The 21,224-nt window shown below is 42.8% G+C and overlaps 1 protein-coding gene across 1 annotated transcript in view; it reads right to left on the bottom strand.

The window, feature by feature from the left end:
* Positions 1-203: 203 nt before the first annotated feature.
* Positions 204-21,224, bottom strand: part of LOC139368897 (calcium channel, voltage-dependent, alpha 2/delta subunit 3a) — a 249,861-nt gene continuing 228,840 nt past the window's right edge. The window contains exons 32-35 of the mRNA XM_071108374.1: positions 19,239-19,353; positions 2,412-2,524; positions 1,062-1,144; positions 204-397 (exon numbers count right to left, since the gene is read on the bottom strand). Of these exons, the coding sequence (XP_070964475.1) occupies positions 305-397; positions 1,062-1,144; positions 2,412-2,524; positions 19,239-19,353 (404 nt within the window). The 3' untranslated portion in view covers positions 204-304. The remainder of the gene's footprint in view (positions 398-1,061; positions 1,145-2,411; positions 2,525-19,238; positions 19,354-21,224) is intronic.

The following is a 21,224-nucleotide window of genomic DNA, read 5'->3' as shown; positions in this document are numbered from 1 at the left end:
AGGGGGAGAGCTAGGGGGAGGGCTAGGGGAAGGGCTAGGGGAAAGGCTAGGGGAAAGGCTAGGGCTAGGAGAAGAGCTAGTTGAAAGGCTAGGGGAAGGGCTAGGGGAAAGGGTAGAAGAAGCCTAGAGCCAGGGGAGGGCTAGGGGAATGGCTAGGGGGAGGGCTAGGAGAGGGCTAGGGGAAGGGCTAGGGGTTGGTTTGTGATTTTTTTAAATGATCTGTGGCGTAGTCAGGGATTCATGTGCATGCCGAGCCGAGCCAATCCCAGCCAAGCCTGGGATTGGGGGGCGTGGCCAGCCCTGGTCACCTAGGAAACAGCACCAGCAGCAGGCAGAGCAGTGTTGCCATTAGTGATGGGGAGAGGTTGAGAGCTCCTCCACACTCCATAGAGTTCTCCTGCAGCAAGAGAAAGAGAAAGTGAGATGGAGAGAGAGAGAAAGATAAAGACAGAGAGAGAGAAACAGAGAGAGAGAGAGACAGAGAGAGATATAGAGAGAGAAAGAAAGAGAGATAGAGTGAGAGATAGAGAGAGATAGAGTCAGAGACAGATTCATTCATGGCCCAGCAAAGGTTTAATCCATTGTTACAGTATGGTGAAGCTACGGTCAAGTTATTGTGTAGTTGTGGTGTGGTTGGGGAATGGTTATGGTTTGGTTACCTCTGGGTGGAAGGGGTGGCAGGAGGTTAGGTTGGGCTATGGTTGTGATGTGGTTGGGTTTGGTTACCTCTGGGTGGAAGGGGTGGCAGGAGGTTAGGTTGTGATGTGGTTGTGATATGGTTGGGTTTGGTTACCTCTGGGTGGAAGGGGTGGCAGAAGGTTAGGTTGTGATGTGGTTGTGATATGGTTGGGTTTGGTTACCTCTGGGTGGAAGGGGTGGCAGAAGGTTAGGTTGTGATGTGGTTGTGATATGGTTGGTTTTGGTTACCTCTGGGTGGAAGGGGTGGCAGAAGGTTAGGTTGTGATGTGGTTGTGATATGGTTGGGTTTGGTTACCTCTGGGTGGAAGGGGTGGCAGGAGGTTAGGTTGTGATGTGGTTGTGATGTGGTTGGGTTTGGTTACCTCTGGGTGGAAGGGGTGGCAGGAGTCAGGTCGTCTCCGGTCCTTCTGGAACTTCAGTCGTTCACACTTCAGAGACTCGTTATGTGCAGCCGCAGTCAAGGAACGCATGGGAGACTTCACAGTAGAGCACACTACTGGTCCACATTCAAAGCAGCGTGCCACAATATAAGGAGCACCTCACACAAGCACCCTACTTGCTACAACAATGTATCCCAGACAACATATGACAACAGATCAACGCTAAAGTGAATATTGCTTTGGATAGGAATTTCCCTTCTTTTCATTGCAATTCCATGGTTGTAACTAGGAGCTGTGTTCTTCCAGCAGGCTTGCAGCCTGGCCTCTCTATACTGTAGCTCAGCGTCTGCTATTGATCAGGCCCCCATCACTAGCACAGTCCCTTATGAAACATCACACACGAACGCACTCAGTCACACACACACACACACACACACACACACACACACACACACACACACACACACACACACACACACACACACACCCACACATACTCACACACACACACACACACACACACACACACACACACACACACACACACACACACACACACACACACAAACACACACACTCCGTTGTGAAACAGTCCATCTGTTAGAGCGCCATGCATTGTTTGAAACCCTCAGCCCTCCAGCCTCAGATCTCGTACCCAAACATGCACGCGCACAGGCACACACGCACACACACACGCACATGCACACACACATGCACTTTCACACACATATGCTCACACACACACACACACACAGACACAGCTCTTTCATCCAACTAACGGAGCAAAGGGCAAACAAACTCTCACCAAACCCGCCCGCAAATTAAAGCGATCTCTGTTTTTCCCATCGTTCCTCTCAGAGGATACAAAACAATAACTCACTGACCATAATGATGCTGACACTGGAATTCATGGGGTGAAAAAGGAGAAATAAGTTGTGTGTATCAAAATACATGAGAAGGGAATAACGTTGTTTTTCTTTTTACTGTGTGACAGCCCCTGAATAAGCAGCTGTGGAGCCAACCGAAGGGGCCGTGGGAGGTGATCACTGATCATATTGAAGTCAGACAAGCTTTAATGAAAACCCTGGAGGTTTTGCTACATTTTGCGGTCGGCTCACACACACACTCAAAAACACATTCACTCCCTGAGTTCGAGAGATGTGAAATCAATTCTACCCGTACCTCTGTACTGTGCCACTCATGCCTTACACCACATCCTCTCCCCCTGTTCCCCTGTCCACACCCCTACACATATCCACACCCCACTGTCCCCGATTTCACCCTTTACTCCACCAGTCCACCCCTTCCAACCGGTCTCTGTGATAAGGATATACATGATCTCGATGGGGTCCATGGTGATTGGAGCAGCATCAGAACAGTCACACTTGTTGTCTACCACCACCATGAAGAGATTACTGCTGGGGATCTGCTGGATCACAAATGATCTGCCAATAGGAAAACACAGAGGAAGGGAAAGGGCGAAAAAAAGAGAGAGAGATGGAGGAGAAATAGAGAGATGGAGGAGAAATAGAGAGATGGAGGGGAAAGAGAGAGAGATGGAGGAGAAATAGAGAGAAGGAGGGGAAAGAGAGAGAGATGGAGGAGAAAGAGAGAGAGATTAAAGAGAAAGAGAGAGAGAGAGATGGAGGAGAAAGAGAGAGAGATGAAGGAGAAAGAGAGATGAAGGAGAAAGAGAGAGAGATGGAGGAGAAAGAGAGAGAGAGATGGAGGGGAGAGAGAGCGAGATGTACACTTCAGATTGACTTCAGATTACAGTACCAGTGTAACAGGGGGACACTTTGAAAAGATTCCAATGGGCATGTGTCAAAAAAATATGCCTTGTCTCGGTGTGTTGCACACACACACACACACACACACACACACACACACACACACGCACACGCACACGCACACGCACACGCACGCACGCAAAGGCACATATACATATTCTAACCCCCCCCCACACACACGGCCCATCCAAGGCCCTCACCGATGAAGTGTTGCAGAATATAAAACACTCCAAAGGAGAGAAATGGGAAGCAGACTCCAGTTCCTCGAGTTCCAGATCTTCCCATGGCTGGGTTTAACTGGCCGAGGAGACACTGTCTGATCTGGCCTCCTGGTTAGTGATTTATGTCTCAGCATAGGGTTTATGAACAGGAGAGGCCGTAAAGATGATCTCTTCTTTCTCTCTCACTCTCTCTTTGTCTTTCTCTCTGACCCCCTCTCTTTTCCACCGACTGTGATTTATGTCTCTCACTGTAATGCATTTATCACTAGTGGATCTCCTCAAAGGAGAAGGAGACACGCACGCACGCTCGCCTACAGACACGCATGCACGAATACAGGATCTCCGCAAAAGAACCTTCAGAGGAAAGTAGCCTGACTAAATATACAGCCTCTCCAGCTTAACATACCCTAGTCTAACCCAGTCCAACCCAGTTACTCCAACTCAGCCCAGACTAACCCAGTCCAACCCAATTACCCTAACTCAGAGCAGTCTAACCCAGTCCAACCAAGTTACACTAACTCAGAGCAGTCTAACCCAGTCCAACCAAGTTACCCTAACTCAGAGCGATCTAACCCAGTCACCCTAACTCAGCATAGTCTAACCCAGTCCAACCCAGTTACTCCAACTCAGCCCAGACTAACCCAGTCCAACCCAGTTACCCTAACTCAGCCCAGACTAACCCAGTCCAACCCAGTTTATCCTAACTCAGCCCAGTCTAACCCAGTCCAACCCAGTTTACCCTAACTCAGCCCAGACTAACCCAGTCCAACCCAGTTTACCCTAACTCAGCCCAGACTAACCCAGTCCAACTCAGTTTACCCTAACTCAGCACAGTCTAACCCAGTCCAACCCAGTTACCCTAACTCAGCACAGTCTAACCCAGTCCAACCCAGTTTACCCTAACTCAGCCCAGTCTAGTTTTAGAGGCCCCCATCTTAGCTGTGCAGAGAAATGTTTGAATTTTTAAGCCAATTTCCTGCAATTCTACATGGAGCTGAGAGACATTTTTGTAGTTTGAAAGCTAATTATCTACGATTCTACACGTTATGTCATGGAGAAAATATCAAATGTGGCCGTAAAGCAAACTCCCTGCAACTCTATGCATTTTGCTCAAACACTGATTGTCTAGATTTTATTTTGGTTATTGTTAGTTCTTGTCACGTTCTGACCTCTATTTCCGTTGTTTTGTATTTATTTAGTATGGTCAGGGCGTGAGTTGGGTGGGCAGTCTATGTTTGTTTTTCTATGTTTTGGGGCATTTCTATGTTTTCGGCCTAGTATGGTTCTCAATCAGAGGCAGGTGTCATTAGTTGTCTCTGATTGAGAATCATACTTAGGTAGCCTGGGTTTCACTGTGTGTTTGTGGGTGATTGTTCCTGTCACTGTGTTTGTTGTCACAGGATAGGCTGTATAGGTTTTCACGTTCCGTTTGTTGTTTTGTAGATTTGAGTTATTTCATGTATCGTTCAGTTTTCCATTAAAGAACATGAATAACCACCACGTTGCTTTTTGGTCCGCTTCTCCTCCTACAGACGAACGTCGTTACAGTTCTCAAAGATTATATTATGTAGCTCCATTATATTTTCTACAAACTTTACATCTTCTTTAAGTCTTTTAAGTTTACACTGAAAGTGTTTTTCCATCCCGAAAATGAATTTATAAAAAAAACAGTTTACACTGTTTGGACTAGGCGACCCAAAAACACGCTGCCCAAGGATACCAATTGCAAAAAAATCCCTGTCCAGCACAGTCTATTCAAGCCCAGTCCATCCTAACCTAACTCAGCACAGTCTATTCAAGCCCAGTCCATCCTAACCTAACTCAGCACAGTCGATTCAAGCCCTGTCCAACTCAGCCCATTCTAACCCAGCCCAGCCTAACCTATTCTAACTCAGCCCAGTGTATCAAAGAGCTCTATTTTCATGTAATCTGACCAAAGCACTGGTTCCAATCCAAGTGCCGATGCGTTTACATTTGTTGGATTACATGAAACTAGAGCTCTTTGGCCAAGCACAAGTGGTGGGTTTGGTCGTCAAAATGGGAATGCATGAGCAGAAAATAACCCCATAACAACTGTAAAATATGGTGTTGGATCTTCGATGTTAAGGGGCTATTTCACTGGTCCTTGGACCCTTGTTAAGGTCAAAGGCATCATGAACTTTACCCAGTAGCAGGACGTTTTGATAAAAAACCTGTTGCCTCTGACAGGAGGCTGAAACATTAGGAACATTTCTGTTTCAAAACTGTTTCCAAACTATAAGTCCTACAAACACATGCTTACCACCGTTAGAAAGGTAAGAACCTTTGGATTCCAATACAGGTGTGGGATTCAATTACAGAGCCAGAGCAACAGCATGCAAAGAAAAGCACAAAAATACATGCATATATTTATACAGTGCCTTCGAAAGTATTCAGACACCTTGAACTTTGCGACCTTTTGCCACATTTCAGGCTTCAAACATAAAGATATAAAACTGTATTTTTTTGTGAAGAATCAACAAGTGGGACACAATCATGAAGTGGAACGACATTTATTGGATATTTCAAACTTTTTTAACAAATCAAAAACTGAAAAATTGGGCGTGCAAAATTATTCAGCCCCTTTACTTTCAGTGCAGCAAACTCTCTCCAGAAGTTCAGTGAGGATCTCTGAATGATCCAATGTTGACCTAAATGACTAATGATGATAAATACAATCCACCTGTGTGTAATCAAGTCTCCGTATAAATGCACCTGCACTGTGATAGTCTCAGAGGTCCGTTAAAAGCACAGAGAGCATCATGAAGAACAAGGAACACACCAGGCAGGTCCGACATACTGTTGTGAAGAAGTTTAAAGCCGGATTTGGATACAAAAAGATTTCCCAAGCTTTAAACATCCCAAGGAGCACTGTGCAAGCGATAATATTGAAATAGAAGGAGTATCAGACCACTGCAAATCTACCAAGACCTGGCCGTCCCTCTAAACTTTCAGCTCATACAATGAGAAGACTGATCAGAGATGCAGCCAAGAGGCCCATGATCACTCTGGATGAACTGCAGAGATCTACAGCTGAGGTGGGAGACTCTGTCCATAGGACAACAATCAGTCGTATATTGCACAAATCTGGCCTTTATGGAAGAGTGGCAAGAAGAAAGCCATTTCTTAAAGATATAAAAAGTGTTGTTTAAAGTTTGCCACAAGCCACCTGGGAGACACACCAAACATGTGGAAGAAGGTGCTCTGGTCAGATGAAACCAAAATTGAACTTTTTGGCAACAATGCAAAACGTTATGTTTGGCGTAAAAGCAACACAGCTCATCACCCTGAACACACCATCCCCACTGTCAAACAAGGTGGTGGCAGCATCATGGTTTGGGCCTGCTTTTCTTCAGCAGGGACAGGGAAGATGGTTAAAATTGATGGGAAGATGGAGCCAAATACAGGACCATTCTGGAAGAAATGGTCTGCAATAGACCTGAGACTGGGACAGAGATTTGTCTTCCAACAAGACAATGATCCAAAACATAAAGCAAAATCTACAATGGAATGGTTCAAAAATAAACATATCCAGGTGTTAGAATGGCCAAGTCAAAGTCCAGACCTGAATCCAATCGAGAATCTGTGGAAAGAACTGAAAACTTCTGTTCACAAATGCTCTCCATCCAACCTCACTGAGCTCGAGCTGTTTTGCAAGGAGGAATGGGAAAAAATTTCAGTCTCTCGATGTGCAAAACTGATAGAGACATACCCCAAGCGACTTACAGCTGTAATCGCAGCAAAAGGTGGCGCTACAAAGTATTAACTTAAGGGGGCTGAATAATTTTGCACGCCCAATTTTTCAGTTTTTGATTTGTTAAAAAAGTTTGAAATATCCAATAAATGTCGTTCCACTTCATGATTGTGTCCCACTTGTTGTTGATTCTTCACAAAAAAATACTGTTTTATATCTTTATGTTTGAAGCCTGAAATGTGGCAAAAGGTCGCAAAGTTCAAGGGGGCCGAATACTTTCGCAAGGCACTGTATATATATATACAGTGCCTTCGAAAGTATTCAGACACCTTGACCTTTTCCACATTTTGTTACGTTACAGCCTTATTCTAAAAATGGATTAAATAAAAACATTTCCTCAGCATTCTACGCACAATACCCCATAATGACAAAGTGAAAACAGGTTTTGTGAAATGTTTGCAAATGTGTAGAAAACAAAAACAGGAATGCCTTATTTTCATAAGCATTTATGAAATTGAGCTCAGGTGCATCCTGTTTACATTGATCATCCTTGAGATGTTTCTACAACTTGATTGGAGTCCACCTGTGGTAAATTGATTGGACATGATATGGAAAGGCACACATCTGCCTATATAACGTTCCACAGTTGACAGTGCATGTTAGAGCAAAAACCAAGCCATGAGGTCGAAGGAATTGTCCGTTTAGCTCCGAGACAGGATTGTGTCGAGGCACAGATCTGGGGAAGGGCATTAAAAAATGCAGCATTGAAGGTCCCCAAGAACACATTGGCCTCCATCATTAATAAATGGAAGAAGTTTGGAACCACCAAAACTCTTCCTAGAGCTGGCAGCCCGGTCAAACTGAGCAATCGGGGGGATAAGGGCCTTGGTCAGGGAGGTGCCCAAGAACCTGATGGTCACTCTGGCAGAGGTCTAGAGTTCCTCTTTGCAGATGGGCGAACCTTCCAGAAGGACAACCATCTCTGCAGCACTCCACCAATCAGGCCTTTATGGTGCCCAGTGAAGGAATCGAAATACTTCCCGAATGCACTGCACTGTATACAGAGCCTTCAGAAAGTATTCACACCCCTTGACTTTTTACACATTTTGTTGTGTTCCAGCCTGAATTTAACATGGATTAAATGTAGATGTTGTGTTCCAGCCTGAATTTAAAATGGATTAAATGTAGATGTTGTGTTCCAGCCTGAATTTAAAATGGATTAAATGTAGATGTTGTGTTCCAGCCTGAATTTAAAATGGATTAAATGTAGATGTTGTGTTCCAGCCTGAATTTAAAATGGATTAAATGTAGATGTTGTGTTCCAGCCTGAATTTAAAATGGATTAAATGTAGATGTTGAGTCACTGTCCTACACAATACCCCATAATGTCCAAGTGGAATTATGTTTTTAGAAAAAAATAAAAATAATAATTTAACAGCTGAAATGTATTGAGACAATAAGTATTCAAATTTGCTTAACAACTCACATAATAAGTTGCATGGATTTTCTCTGTGTGCATAGTGTTTAACATGATTTTAGAATGACTACCTCATCTCTTTTTGAATGACTGCCTCACCACACATTCAATTATCTGCAAGATCCCTCAGTCGAGCAGTGAATTTCAAACACAGATTCAACAACAAAGACCAGGGAGGTTTTCCAATTCCCCAATTCCTATTGGTAGATGGGTAAAAATAATAAAAGCAGACATTGAACATCCCTTTGAGAATGGTGAAGTTAATAATTACACTTTGGATGGTGTATCAATATACCCAGTCACTACGAAGATAAAGGTATCATTCGTAACTCAGTTGCTGGAGAAGAAGGAAGCCACTCAGGGATTTCACCATGAGACAATTGATGACTTTAAAACAGTTACAGAGTTTAATGGCTGTGATAGGAGAAAACTGAGGATGGATCAACAACATTGTAGTTACTCCACAATATTAACTTAAATTACAGAGGGAAAAGAAGGAAGTCTGTATAGAATAAAAATATTCCAAAACATGCATCCTGTTTGCAAGAAGGCACTAAAGTAATGCTGGAAAACATGTGGCAAAGAAATGAACTACAACTAGAGTGTTATGATTGGGTCAAATCCAACACAACACATCCCTGAGCACCATTCTTCATATTTTCAAGCATGGTCGCTGCATCATGTTATCCGCAAGAACTAGAGAGTTTTTCAGGATAAAAATAAATGGAATAGAGCAATGCTGGAAAGACAGAGGATAGAGGAAAAGTTCATTCAGTCTGCTTCTCAACAGACACTAGGAGACAAATTCACCTTTCAGCAGGACAATAACCTAAAACAACCTAAAACACAAGGCCAATTATACACTGAAGTTGTTTACCATTGTATGTTCCTAAGTGGCCTAGTTTGAGTTTTGACTTAAATCAGCTTGTAAACCTATCGCAAGACTTGAAAATGGCTGTCTAGCAATGATCAACAACCAACTTGAGAGAGCTTGAAGAATTAAACAAATACAAATATTGTAAAATTGTACAATCCAAGTGTGCAAAGCTTTTAGAGACTTAACCAGATCGGCAGAGATTGCAGCTGTGAGCCTAAGATGATTCTAACATGTATTGGCTCATAATTATGTAAATGAGATATTTCTATATTTAATTTTCAATAAATGTACAAACATTTCTAAAACCATGTTTTCAATTTGTCATGATAGGGTTTTGTGTGTGGATGGATGAGAAAAATAATAATAATTAATAAATGTTGAATTCAGGCTGTAACACAACAAAATGTGGAATAAGTCAAGGGGTATAAATACTTTCTGAAGGCACTGTATATATATTTTCTTTATTTTGCGGGGAGGGTTGGTTCCCAAATTGTCTCCATGTTTGGGAAAAAGACATTTGATAGTCTAGATTTGAAATAAAATATGTCACCAATGATCCTAAAACAAATAGAAATAATAAAAAAAGGTTAGGACCTTTACCTAATGGTGGCGCTCTAAACATGCTGGCGCTGAGCGATTAACTAATATGTTGTTTTTTAGTTGTTGACCAATGTTGGTTCAATCATTTTAATTCCATTTAGTTCTATTTTTTTTGTGAGCCAAACGCTCTGTTTCTCTAGACAGAAATCAAAAAAATTAATGACAGAAATCAAGTCAAGAACTATGTGGGACGCTGGGCTGAAGGGAGTTTTCAGTCAGCAAATATTCAAACTAGTTTAGCTACAATGACTACAATAATCCATTGCGCCTATTCTTTCTGGCTCAGACAGAGATAGATAAACCTTTACGCCTGCTACTTTATGTTAGATACACACAGACCGCATGAGAGAGGAATGTACAAACACAAGGAGAGAGAAGGATAGAGACAGTTCGTGAAAGTATGCCTTATCTACTTTGAAGAACTAGTACATTATTTTGTCAGACAGCTCTGCAGCATACTGAGGCAGGCTTGCCTGGCTAACTAGGTTGACTACAGACAGTACAGTACAGTATTTGGAGCACAGAGAGAACGTTGTCTGGCTGGCTTGCTGCTTCTGCCTGATCAGAGATAAGATGATGACTTTAAGGAGTGAAAATAATAATTCATCAAATATATACTAAGTCATATACACAACTGAAATATTTTATTATTTCATAGTAATTTCCAATTTCTCTATTGATGTCTACCCAATGTGGACCTTAAAAAGACAATGGAATATTTTCAGTGTTTTGGCAAAACTGAATGTTTTTTAACTTCCATTAAAAAGCTCTAAAATAATTTTAATGTCATTATTGTCCCCCGCAATGAAATCGGGAAGGGGGCTGTGGATCGGTCTCCATCCGTATGTATGTTTGTATGTTCATTAGTCTCACGCAATATCTCAGACAGCACTGGGCCGATTTTGACTAAACATGAGGGAATGATGCGTGTTGTCATGGAGATCCGGCATTTACAAAATGACACTGATTGGCCAAAGACGAGAGCTATAATAATTAACTGAAATGTGTAGTCACACTAAAACATGCATAAATTCCCATAGGAACACAGACATTTTAAAAGTGCAGGGCTTGGGCAAAGTGCCATGTCTTCGCGTCTTGTCTTAAAGGAATGTACATATGAGGAGATAGCTGAAGTCGTAACCTTTCACTGATGTAATCTGATCTCATATGAGGAGATAGCTGAAGTCGTAACCTTTCACTGATGTAACCTGATCTCATATGAGGAGATAGCTGAAGTCGTAACCTTTCACTGATGTAATCTGATCTCATATGAGGAGATAGCTGAAGTCGTAACCTTTCACTGATGTAATCTGATCTCATGTATGATTTCCAGTCCGTCCACTAGATCGCAGCAGAAGATCACATGGCGTGACTTGGCCACTTGAAACCAGATGCGTTTGATCTGTGCGAAAATAGCTGAAAGGATTTTCAAGCCTTATGTCATAAAATGACCGTGGCGACCGGGGCTTTTAAGTTATCCTGTAACAATGACATCGCCAGCAGTAAAAAGACAAGTGCTGTAGCTTTGGAATGATATGTCCCTTTCTATTTTCTGACTGAAATTGACTGAGTGGGTCCAGCTTAAGCTCCGCGGACCAGGTACCAGGTCCAAAACAACCGCTCAGAGTTTAACAGGTTACAAAATCTCACATTTTTTTGGAGCATACAATATAGCTCAGCATTTAAATTATTTATTTGATACAGTCATTTTGCTCATCTTATTCAAGGATGTCAATCATTTCAGACCCCACTGTATGTGTGTACACACACTCAGTGGTGTAAAATACTTAAGTAAAAATACTTTAAAGTATTAGTTAAGTCGTTTTTTGGGGTATCTGTACTTTACTTTACTATTTATATTTTTGACTACTTTTACTTCACTACATTCCTAAAGAAAATGGTGTGCTTTTACTCCATACGTTTCCCCTGACACCCAAAAGTCCTAGTTACAATTTGAATGCTTAGCAGGACAGGAAAAAGGTTCAATTCACACTCTTATCAAGAGAACATCCCTGGTAATCCCTACAGCTTCTGATCTGGTGGATTCACTAAACACAAATGCTTCCTTTGTCTGAGTGTTGGAGTGTTCCCCTGGCTGTCTGTAAATGATGTCTGAGTGTTGGAGTGTTCCCCTGGCTGTCTGTAAATGATGTCTGAGTGTTGGAGTGTTCCCCTGGCTGTCTGTAAATGATGTCTGAGTGTTGGAGTGTTCCCCTGGCTGTCTGTAAATGATGTCTGAGTGTTGGAGTGCTCCCCTGGCTGTCTGTAAATGATGTCTGAGTGTTGGAGTGTTCCCCTGGCTGTCTGTAAATGATGTCTGAGTGTTGGAGTGTTCCCCTGGCTGTCTGTAAATGATGTCTGAGTGTTGGAGTGTTCCCCTGGCTGTCTGTAAATGATGTCTGAGTGTTGGAGTGTTCCCCTGGCTGTCTGTAAATGATGTCTGAGTGTTGGAGTGTTCCCCTGGCTGTCTGTAAATGATGTCTGAGTGTTGGAGTGTTCCCCTGGCTGTCTGTAAATGATGTCTGAGTGTTGGAGTGTTCCCCTGGCTGTCTGTAAATGATGTCTGAGTGTTGGAGTGTTCCCCTGGCTGTCTGTAAATGATGTCTGAGTGTTGGAGTGTTCCCCTGGCTGTCTGTAAATGATGTCTGAGTGTTGGAGTGTTCCCCTGGCTGTCTGTAAATGATGTCTGAGTGTTGGAGTGTTCCCCTGGCTGTCTGTAAATGATGTCTGAGTGTTGGAGTGTTCCCCTGGCTGTCTGTAAATGATGTCTGAGTGTTGGAGTGTTCCCCTGGCTGTCTGTAAATGATGTCTGAGTGTTGGAGTGTTCCCCTGGCTATCTGTAAATGATGTCTGAGTGTTGGAGTGTTCCCCTGGCTGTCTGTAAATGATGTCTGAGTGTTGGAGTGTTCCCCTGGCTGTCTGTAAATGATGTCTGAGTGTTGGAGTGTTCCCCTGGCTGTCTGTAAATGATGTCTGAGTGTTGGAGTGTTCCCCTGGCTGTCTGTAAATGATGTCTGAGTGTTGGAGTGCTCCCCTGGCTGTCTGTAAATGATGTCTGAGTGTTGGAGTGTTCCCCTGGCTGTCAAAAACAGTCATACAAAAGGAAATTGTGCCGTCTGGTTTGCTAAATACAAGGAATTTGATGTATAGCATTTACTTTTACTTTGTACTTTTACTCAAGTATGACGATTCAGTACTTTTTCCACCTCTGTACTTAAGTACATTTAAAACAGAGTTTTAGACTTCTACACAATTATTATTTTACTGGGTGACTTTCACTTTTACTTGAGACATTTTATATTAAGTTATCAACAATTGTGTACCTTTCCCACCTCTGCACACACTCACACACAGAACGGTGTGCTTCTGACACACACTCACACACAGAACGGTGTGTTTCTGACACACACAAACACGCAGAACGGTGTGTTTCTGACACACACAAACACACAGAACGGTGTATTTCTGACACACACAAACACACAGAACGGTGTGTTTCTGACACACACAAACACACAGAACGGTGTGTTTCTGACACACACTCACACACAGAACGGTGTGTTTCTGACACACACTCACACACAGAACGGTGTGCTTCTTTCTGACACACACTCACACACAGAATGGTGTGCTTCTGACACACACTCACACACAGAACGCTGAGTTTCAGACACACACAAACAGACAGAACAATGTATTTCTGACACACACAAACACACAGAACGGTGTGCTTCTTTCTGACACACACAAACACACAGAACTGTGTGTTTCTGACACAAACAAACACACAGAACGGTGTGTTTCTGACACACACAAACACACAGAACGGTGTGTTTCTGACACACACAAACACACAGAACGGTGTATTTCTGACAAACACAAACACACAGAACGGTGTGTTTCTGACACACACAAACACACAGAACGGTGTGTTTCTGACACACACAAACACACAGAACGGTGTGTTTCTGACACACACAAACACACAGAACTGTGTGTTTCTGACACACACAAACACACACAAACACACAGCATTGGAGTCAGAGGAGAAAAGTGTCATAGAAGCAATAAGTAGCCCTTTCTCATGGCTCTAACCCCTTAACCATGCAGTATAAAGAATACCATGACTTCCCTATCAAATACCACTCTTGGTCATGTATGAATTATATGTACCACCCGCGTGATACTGTAAACCCTATTAGCAGTGACCACTTTATCGAAGGAAAATGTACTTGCTACAACCAGTGGTGGGACAGGTACCCAACTATCATACTTGAGTAAAAGTAAAGATACCTTAATAGAAAATGACTCAAGTAAAAGTGAAAGTCACCCAGTAAAAGTCTAAAAGCCTTTGGTTTAAAATATATTTAAGTATCAAAAGTAAAAGTAAAAGTATAAATCATTGCAAATTCCTGATATTAAGCAAACCAGACGGCACAATTTTCTTGTTTTTAAATTTACGGAAAGCCAGGGGAACATTCCAACAGTCAGACATCATTTACAAACTAAGCATTTGTGTTTAGTGAGTCCACCAGATCAGAGGCAGTAGGGATGACCAGGGATGTTCTCTGTTTAGTGAGTCTGCCAGATCAGAGGCAGTAGGGATGACCAGGGATGTTCTCTGTTTAGTGAGTCTGCCAGATCAGAGGCAGTAGGGATGACCAGGGATGTTCTCTGTTTAGTGAGTCTGCCAGATCAGAGGCAGTAGGGATGACCAGGGATGTTCTCTGTTTAGTGAGTCCTCCAGATCAGAGGCAGTAGGGATGACCAGGGATGTTCTCTGTTTAGTGAGTCCACCAGATCAGAGGCAGTAGGGATGACCAGGGATGTTCTCTGTTTAGTGAGTCTGCCAGATCAGAGGCAGTAGGGATGACCAGGGATGTTCTCTGTTTAGTGAGTCCACCAGATCAGAGGCAGTAGGGATGACCAGGGATGTTCTCTGTTTAGTGAGTCCACCAGATCAGAGGCAGTAGGGATGACCAGGGATGTTCTCTGTTTAGTGAGTCCACCAGATCAGAGGCAGTAGGGATGACCAGGGATGTTCTGTTAAGTGTGTGAATTTGACTATTTTCCTGTCCCTCTAAGCATTCAAAATGTAACGAGTACTTTTCAGTGTCAAGGACAATGTATGTAGTTAAAAGTACATTATTTCCTTTAGGAATGTAGTGAAGTAAAATAAAAGTTGTCAAAAATATAAATAGTAAAATAAAGTATAGATACCCCCAAAAACTCCTTAAGTGGTACTTTAAAGTATTTTTACACCACTGGCTACGACTGTGAAATGTGATTGTCTCATCTAGCTATCCTAAAATGAATGCACTAATTGTAAGTCACTCTGGATAACAACTAAAATTGAAATGCAAAAATGTATAAAATACGAACCCTGTCTACTATGGACGATGTATACTTTAGTGCACTTGATAACATACACATTAATGTTGACTTACAATGTACAGTTGGAACAGCCACCAGGGATAATATTCAAGTCTTGTGTTTTAAACAGACTACACCAGAATGTGCTTCGTAAGGACACGTCTCTCAAAGAGGACAGAGTTAGTTGAAGATGACAATAGATGGTCCTGTGTATTGTGGCTAATAGATGTGTGGTATCGCTGCAATAAAACTATTCACTTCTGGAGCCTAAAACATAAACTACAGCCACTTTGTTTCCTCTTTCATAACCTGAGCGCAGGTGTATGATAGTTGCTTCATATAACACACACACACACACACACACACACACACACAGACACACACAGACACACACACACACACACACACACACACACACACACACACAGACAGACCACACACACACACGCACACAGAGAGACAACACACACACACACACACACACACACACACACACACACACACACACACACACACACACACACACACACACACACACTCACACACACACACACACACACACACATAGACAGACAGACCACACACACACACACACACACACACACACACACACACACACACACACACACACACACACACACACACACACACACACACACACACAGACAGACCACACACACATGCACACAGACAGACAACACACACACACACACACACACACACACACACACACACACACACACACACACACACACACACACACACAGATAAACAGCACGCACGCACGCGCACAAGCACACACACACACAGACAACACACACACACACAGACAGACAGACAACACACACACACACACACAGAGACAAACAACACACACACACACACGCAGACAACACACACACACAGACAACACACACACACACACACACACACAAATCCGCTCTTAAGTAACAAACTAAAAGTTCACTAAATAAACACTGAAGAGTTGTTCAGTGGAGGAGAGCCGTGGAGCTGTGAGAATATATTTCCTACAGGCTAAAACGTGTCCCAATGAAAATAAGAGAACATCTCTCAGTCAGCCACTAATATAAACCAGATGTTTATTACCAACATCCCCTATTACTAATATGAGCTATAAAATTCCATATAACCAAAATAAAAACTCCATTTCACTTTGTCAAATTCATTGTGCTTTAAAAAGGATTTATAGGAAACCGACAAGTTGGGTTAGACTGAGAGTTCTGCCTGCTCAACTCAAACTGCTTTCATCTATTCATCTACTGACAACAATGTGCTATTCTCAAAGCATCATCAGATGTTTAATGTGTGTGTTCGTGTGTTTGTGTCTGTGTGTGTGCGCACGTGTGTGTGTATATGTGTATGTGGGTGTGTTTCCAATCCTGTCGCTGATAAATGTAATAAGATTATATTAATCGCGGATTCTCAGTTAGGGTTCAGAGTTCAATCCATCGCTTATGATTTATTCATATTTATTCAAATATAGGCCTGACACAACTCACCCATTGGCTGTAAATGCTAAAATACCTGGGCCCTCTGGGATCAGCCAATCACAGAGGCTCACTTGGATCTGTGTGGCGTGTGATTAGCTTTAGGGTTCGTTGCCTGGGTGACTTCTCTTCTGTTTGAATATTAGTAAGGCTATACCTTGTGACAGATATCCTGCATGTGTGTGTGTGTGTGTGTGTGTGTGTGTGTGTGTGTGTGTGTGTGTGTGTGTGTGTCTGACTGCACCCCAACCCGCATTTAATCCTGGCACCCAGGGCTGTGGTTACCCTCCTGACCCTGAGAGCCAAAGAGAACACACACACACACACACGCACGCGCACGCACACACACACACACACACACACACACACACACACACACACACACACACACACACACACACACACACACACACACACACACACACACACACACACACACACACACACACACACACACACACACACAGACAGACAGACAGAGACACTTCTAAGTTTCCTTGGCAGCTCCACAGCTGGGAGCAATGAAGGGCCCATCGGAGTGATTCAGAAAACACAATTGCCTGACAGAGAAGCCCAAATTGTTAATGGGGACCACACTCATTTCCCCGTTTCTAAAGGAAGCCTTTTTATTTTTTTCTACTCCTCTCTCCCTCAGCTTGTGTTGTGGTCACATTTCAAACTGTGTTTGAGAGACTGTGTGTATAAACGTGTGAATGTACGTGGGCATGCCAGTGTATAGGTCTATGTTTGTCTATAAGTGTGTGTATAAACGTGTGAATGTACGTGGGCATGCCAGTGTATAGGTCTATGTTTGTCTATAAGTGTGTGTATAAACGTGTGAATGTACGTGGGCATGCCAGTGTATAGGTCTATGTTTGTCTATAAGTGTGTGACAGGAAAACCATGAATCCTCCATGGCTGATAACTGTGATAATCAGCTCTATGCAGAGGTGGGACCAAGTCACTATTATTCAAGTCACAAGTAAGTATCAAGTCACAAGGTCCAAGTGTAGATTTATTTACAGCTCTTGGTGATTCGACCATATCATACACAATATACAAGTCGATTTAACAAATATACACGGTCAATAGCCCTAAAGGTATAGCCTCTGTATCAGGCTTTAACCTGTCCTATCTGAGAAACCAAATGTATTCTGTCTAACATGAACAGGTAGATCTACATAATAAGCACAATAAGCACCAAAGAATTATCCAATAGGCAATTACAAACAATAAACTGGTTCTACAATGTAAAGGACATTTCCACATCCATTGTTACATTTGTACATTCGTCTTAATCAGACGTAATGTTTATTAATGATATTCCACCACCATGCGAACATGTAACAATCATTTTCTCTTATTCAACACCCTGAGTCGAAAACGTGGAGCGCAGGCCGCGTACAGTAACCTATTTCTATGTGCACTAAGACGCGCGTGCTCCTAATACGAACAACAAACACGACAGACACACGGAACTCTGAACAAAGGAAACTATACATTGAATTAAATAAACAGAACTTCCACCTCATGAGTCTTTTGCGAATGTTCACGTGTACCTTAAACATCGCGCCCACTCAGAGCAGAGTACGTAACGATTGGCTATAAAATGAAAACGTATCGTAGGCCTATCAAACGTGAAACAGAAATGTCTAGGTGTTCCAATAAACAGTAAGGTAATGGAACGATTAAACGCTAGCAATTATTGTAGTATTAGATGGAATATATATTTACAACACATGGCCTATGGATTTAAATGTGAAAGCGACAGCCAAAATTTCAACAAGAGAAAAAAATCACTCTCCACTGGCGGGAGTTTGAAGATTGCAAATGAAGAGCCACGCCTATGGTGCAAGCTTCATAAGTCAATTAACAATATTAAGCAATTGTTACATACCAAAAGACCAGTAGACAGACCTATGCTAGTAATTGTTGCCCCATTGCTGGTGAGCTTGCAAAGTAACAGTACATATTCTTGGTCAGTAAACATTTTTGGAGCAGGATATTTATTTATTATGGCAATCCTCTCCCCCTACAATTTGACGTTTGGGCTGCACCAGATCCTATAGCTGTAGCCTACAACAAATCAGCAATATTTCGCCTGCTCACCGACCTGTGTTGATTGACAGTTTGCTGGTCCAATAAGAGTGCCGATTGTGTTTCACTAGCCAATATGTTGCAGGGTGATGCTGCAGCTCTACTGTCTCTGGCTGCATGTCGATTAATCCATGTAGACTGTGCCACAAAATGAGTGACATTACAAAACCTGGACAGATCATTTCAAGTCATCAGTCTCAAGTCAAAGTCGAGTCCCGAGTCTTGAAGCTCCAAGTCCAGTCTCAAGTCATCAAATCTGTGGTCAAATGTGTGACTCGAGTCAGACAGGAGTCCAAGTCATGTGACTCGAGTCCACAGCTCTGGCTATATGTAATGAACTGTGCATTTTAACTGTTTACAGCAGTACTAGTGGAAATAAAGGACCATAGACTGCACCATAGACTGCATTTGATTGTGTGTGTGTGTGTGTGTGTGTGTGTGTGTGTGTGTGTGTGTGTGTGTGTGTGTGTGTGTGTGTGTGTGTGTGTGTAAACTGTGACGTACTTGATGCATCCCTCACAGTCGATGTTCCCAGTGGTCTCCTTTATGGTTCTCTCTGAGACAAAGGCTGGGTACTCTGTATCACATGGCACCAACATGGTCCGATCACCCCTCTGGGCTAGAGAGAGAGAGAGAGAGAGAGAGACAGAGAGAGAGAGAGAGAGAGAGAGCGAGAGAGAGAGAGAGAGAGAGACAGAGAGAGAGAGAGAGAGAGAGAGAGAGAGAGAGAGAGAGAGAGAGAGAGAGACAGAGACAGAGAGAGAGAGAGAGAGAGAGAGAGAGAGAGAGAGAGAGACAGAGACAGAGACAGAGACAGAGACAGAGACAGAGACAGAGACAGAGAGACATTTGGAGATTAGAATAAAACATTATTTTCTAAACTACTGTAAATATGTTAATCACACACTCCTTTTACAGACATAGTGAAACCACTATGCAATGACTACATCCAGTTTATCTGATAGTGGTGTTTTAAATTCATTACATGTATCACTGCTGCCACTCAGTGATTTGTGGTAGTACTGCAGTTGATTATAAAAAGGATATACAGAACACTGTATTAATTCATTGCACAAGCAAACGACCTTGTCTACAGTAAATGTACATAGTAAATTACTATACAATAAGAAAACGATGAGCTTAAAAACATTTCTACAAAGAAACATAGTCATAGGCTGATTAGGAAGGAGTGTGCATTAACATACAGTAGGTTTATGGGATGGGTTCGTCTGAACGCTTAGGATTAGTTCAATTTGAGGACGTGCATGGACACACATGGATTCCGTTGCCAGTTGGTTCTGATGTAGGACGGGCCTATCTGGTGTGTGTCTGATGGTTTTGTCTCTTTTGTGAGGTGATAGGAGTGTAAGAGCTGGGGTTACCAAGCTGTGAAATTGTGTCTTCTGTTCCATGTCCAACCCAAAGAAACCATGTTTCTACAGCATTTTCAGCATTTTCAGCAGCCCTCCCGTCCTCTCTCTCTCTCTCTCTCTCTCTCTCTCTCTCTCTCTCTCTTTCTCTCTCTCTCTCTCTCTCTCTCTCTCTCTCTCTCTCTCTCTCTCTCTCTCTCTCTCTCTCTCTCTCTCTCTCTCTCTCTCTCTCTCTCTCTCTCTCTCTCTCTCTCTCTCTCTCTCTCTGTGATTTCCTTAGTGACTTGACCAACAGTAGGCCTGCATTCTAAAAACATATTCTCTCCTCTTCTTCTGTCAGGTCTTGGTGAGCCTTCTAGACAACCTTTGTGTGACAGCTAATATTTCACTTATTTGTTTTGGCACTAGGTAGCAACATCTAATGCCTTCATTTGACGCTAGTTTGAGGGACTTAACTGCCAGACAGGGAATCAGGCTTACACAGCCCATTAAGTATTGAGTGGAACATAGTTCCTACCTTGGCAGTGGCCTGTCTGTGTGTGTGGATGAAGCCTGTCTCTCTGGTTCCATAAAGGATATTGCTTCCTACTGCCACCAATATGACACACATCCTCACAGATCATAAAGCTCACGCATGCATGCATACGCACACAAATAGATGTATGCACGCACGCATGCACGCACGCACGCACGCACACACACACACACACACACACACACACACACACACACACACACACACACACACACACACACACAGCGGGGTCAGTTGAGGTAGCTCCATGGAATGCTCTGGCTGTCCTTTAAATGTCCTGTAAGGAGTTTGTGACCATTAGTCTTTCATTCTGTTTTTCCAGCGGTCACACTGACTCAGAGAAAGAGAGAAAGAGACTGAAAAAGAGAGAGGTGAACGAGTGGAAAGACAGAGGATCATGGAGAGGTCATGACTGAGATGTGTGTTTTGTGTGTGAGCAAGGTTTTTTTTGCGGTCAGAAGTTATAGTCTTGCTCATGTCCTGCACTCTTAACATTTCTGCTGTGGTTTTCAACATAGAACAAAATGTGAGTGGCGTCTTCAACATCCAATCACAATTGAGTGTGACGGGCTCGCCCAACCAGCA

Source organism: Oncorhynchus clarkii, chromosome 16, assembly GCF_045791955.1.
Source record: "Oncorhynchus clarkii lewisi isolate Uvic-CL-2024 chromosome 16, UVic_Ocla_1.0, whole genome shotgun sequence".
NCBI lineage: Eukaryota > Metazoa > Chordata > Actinopteri > Salmoniformes > Salmonidae > Oncorhynchus > Oncorhynchus clarkii.
Note: the sequence above shows the minus strand (reverse complement) of the source record. Positions and strands in the feature narration are given on the sequence as shown.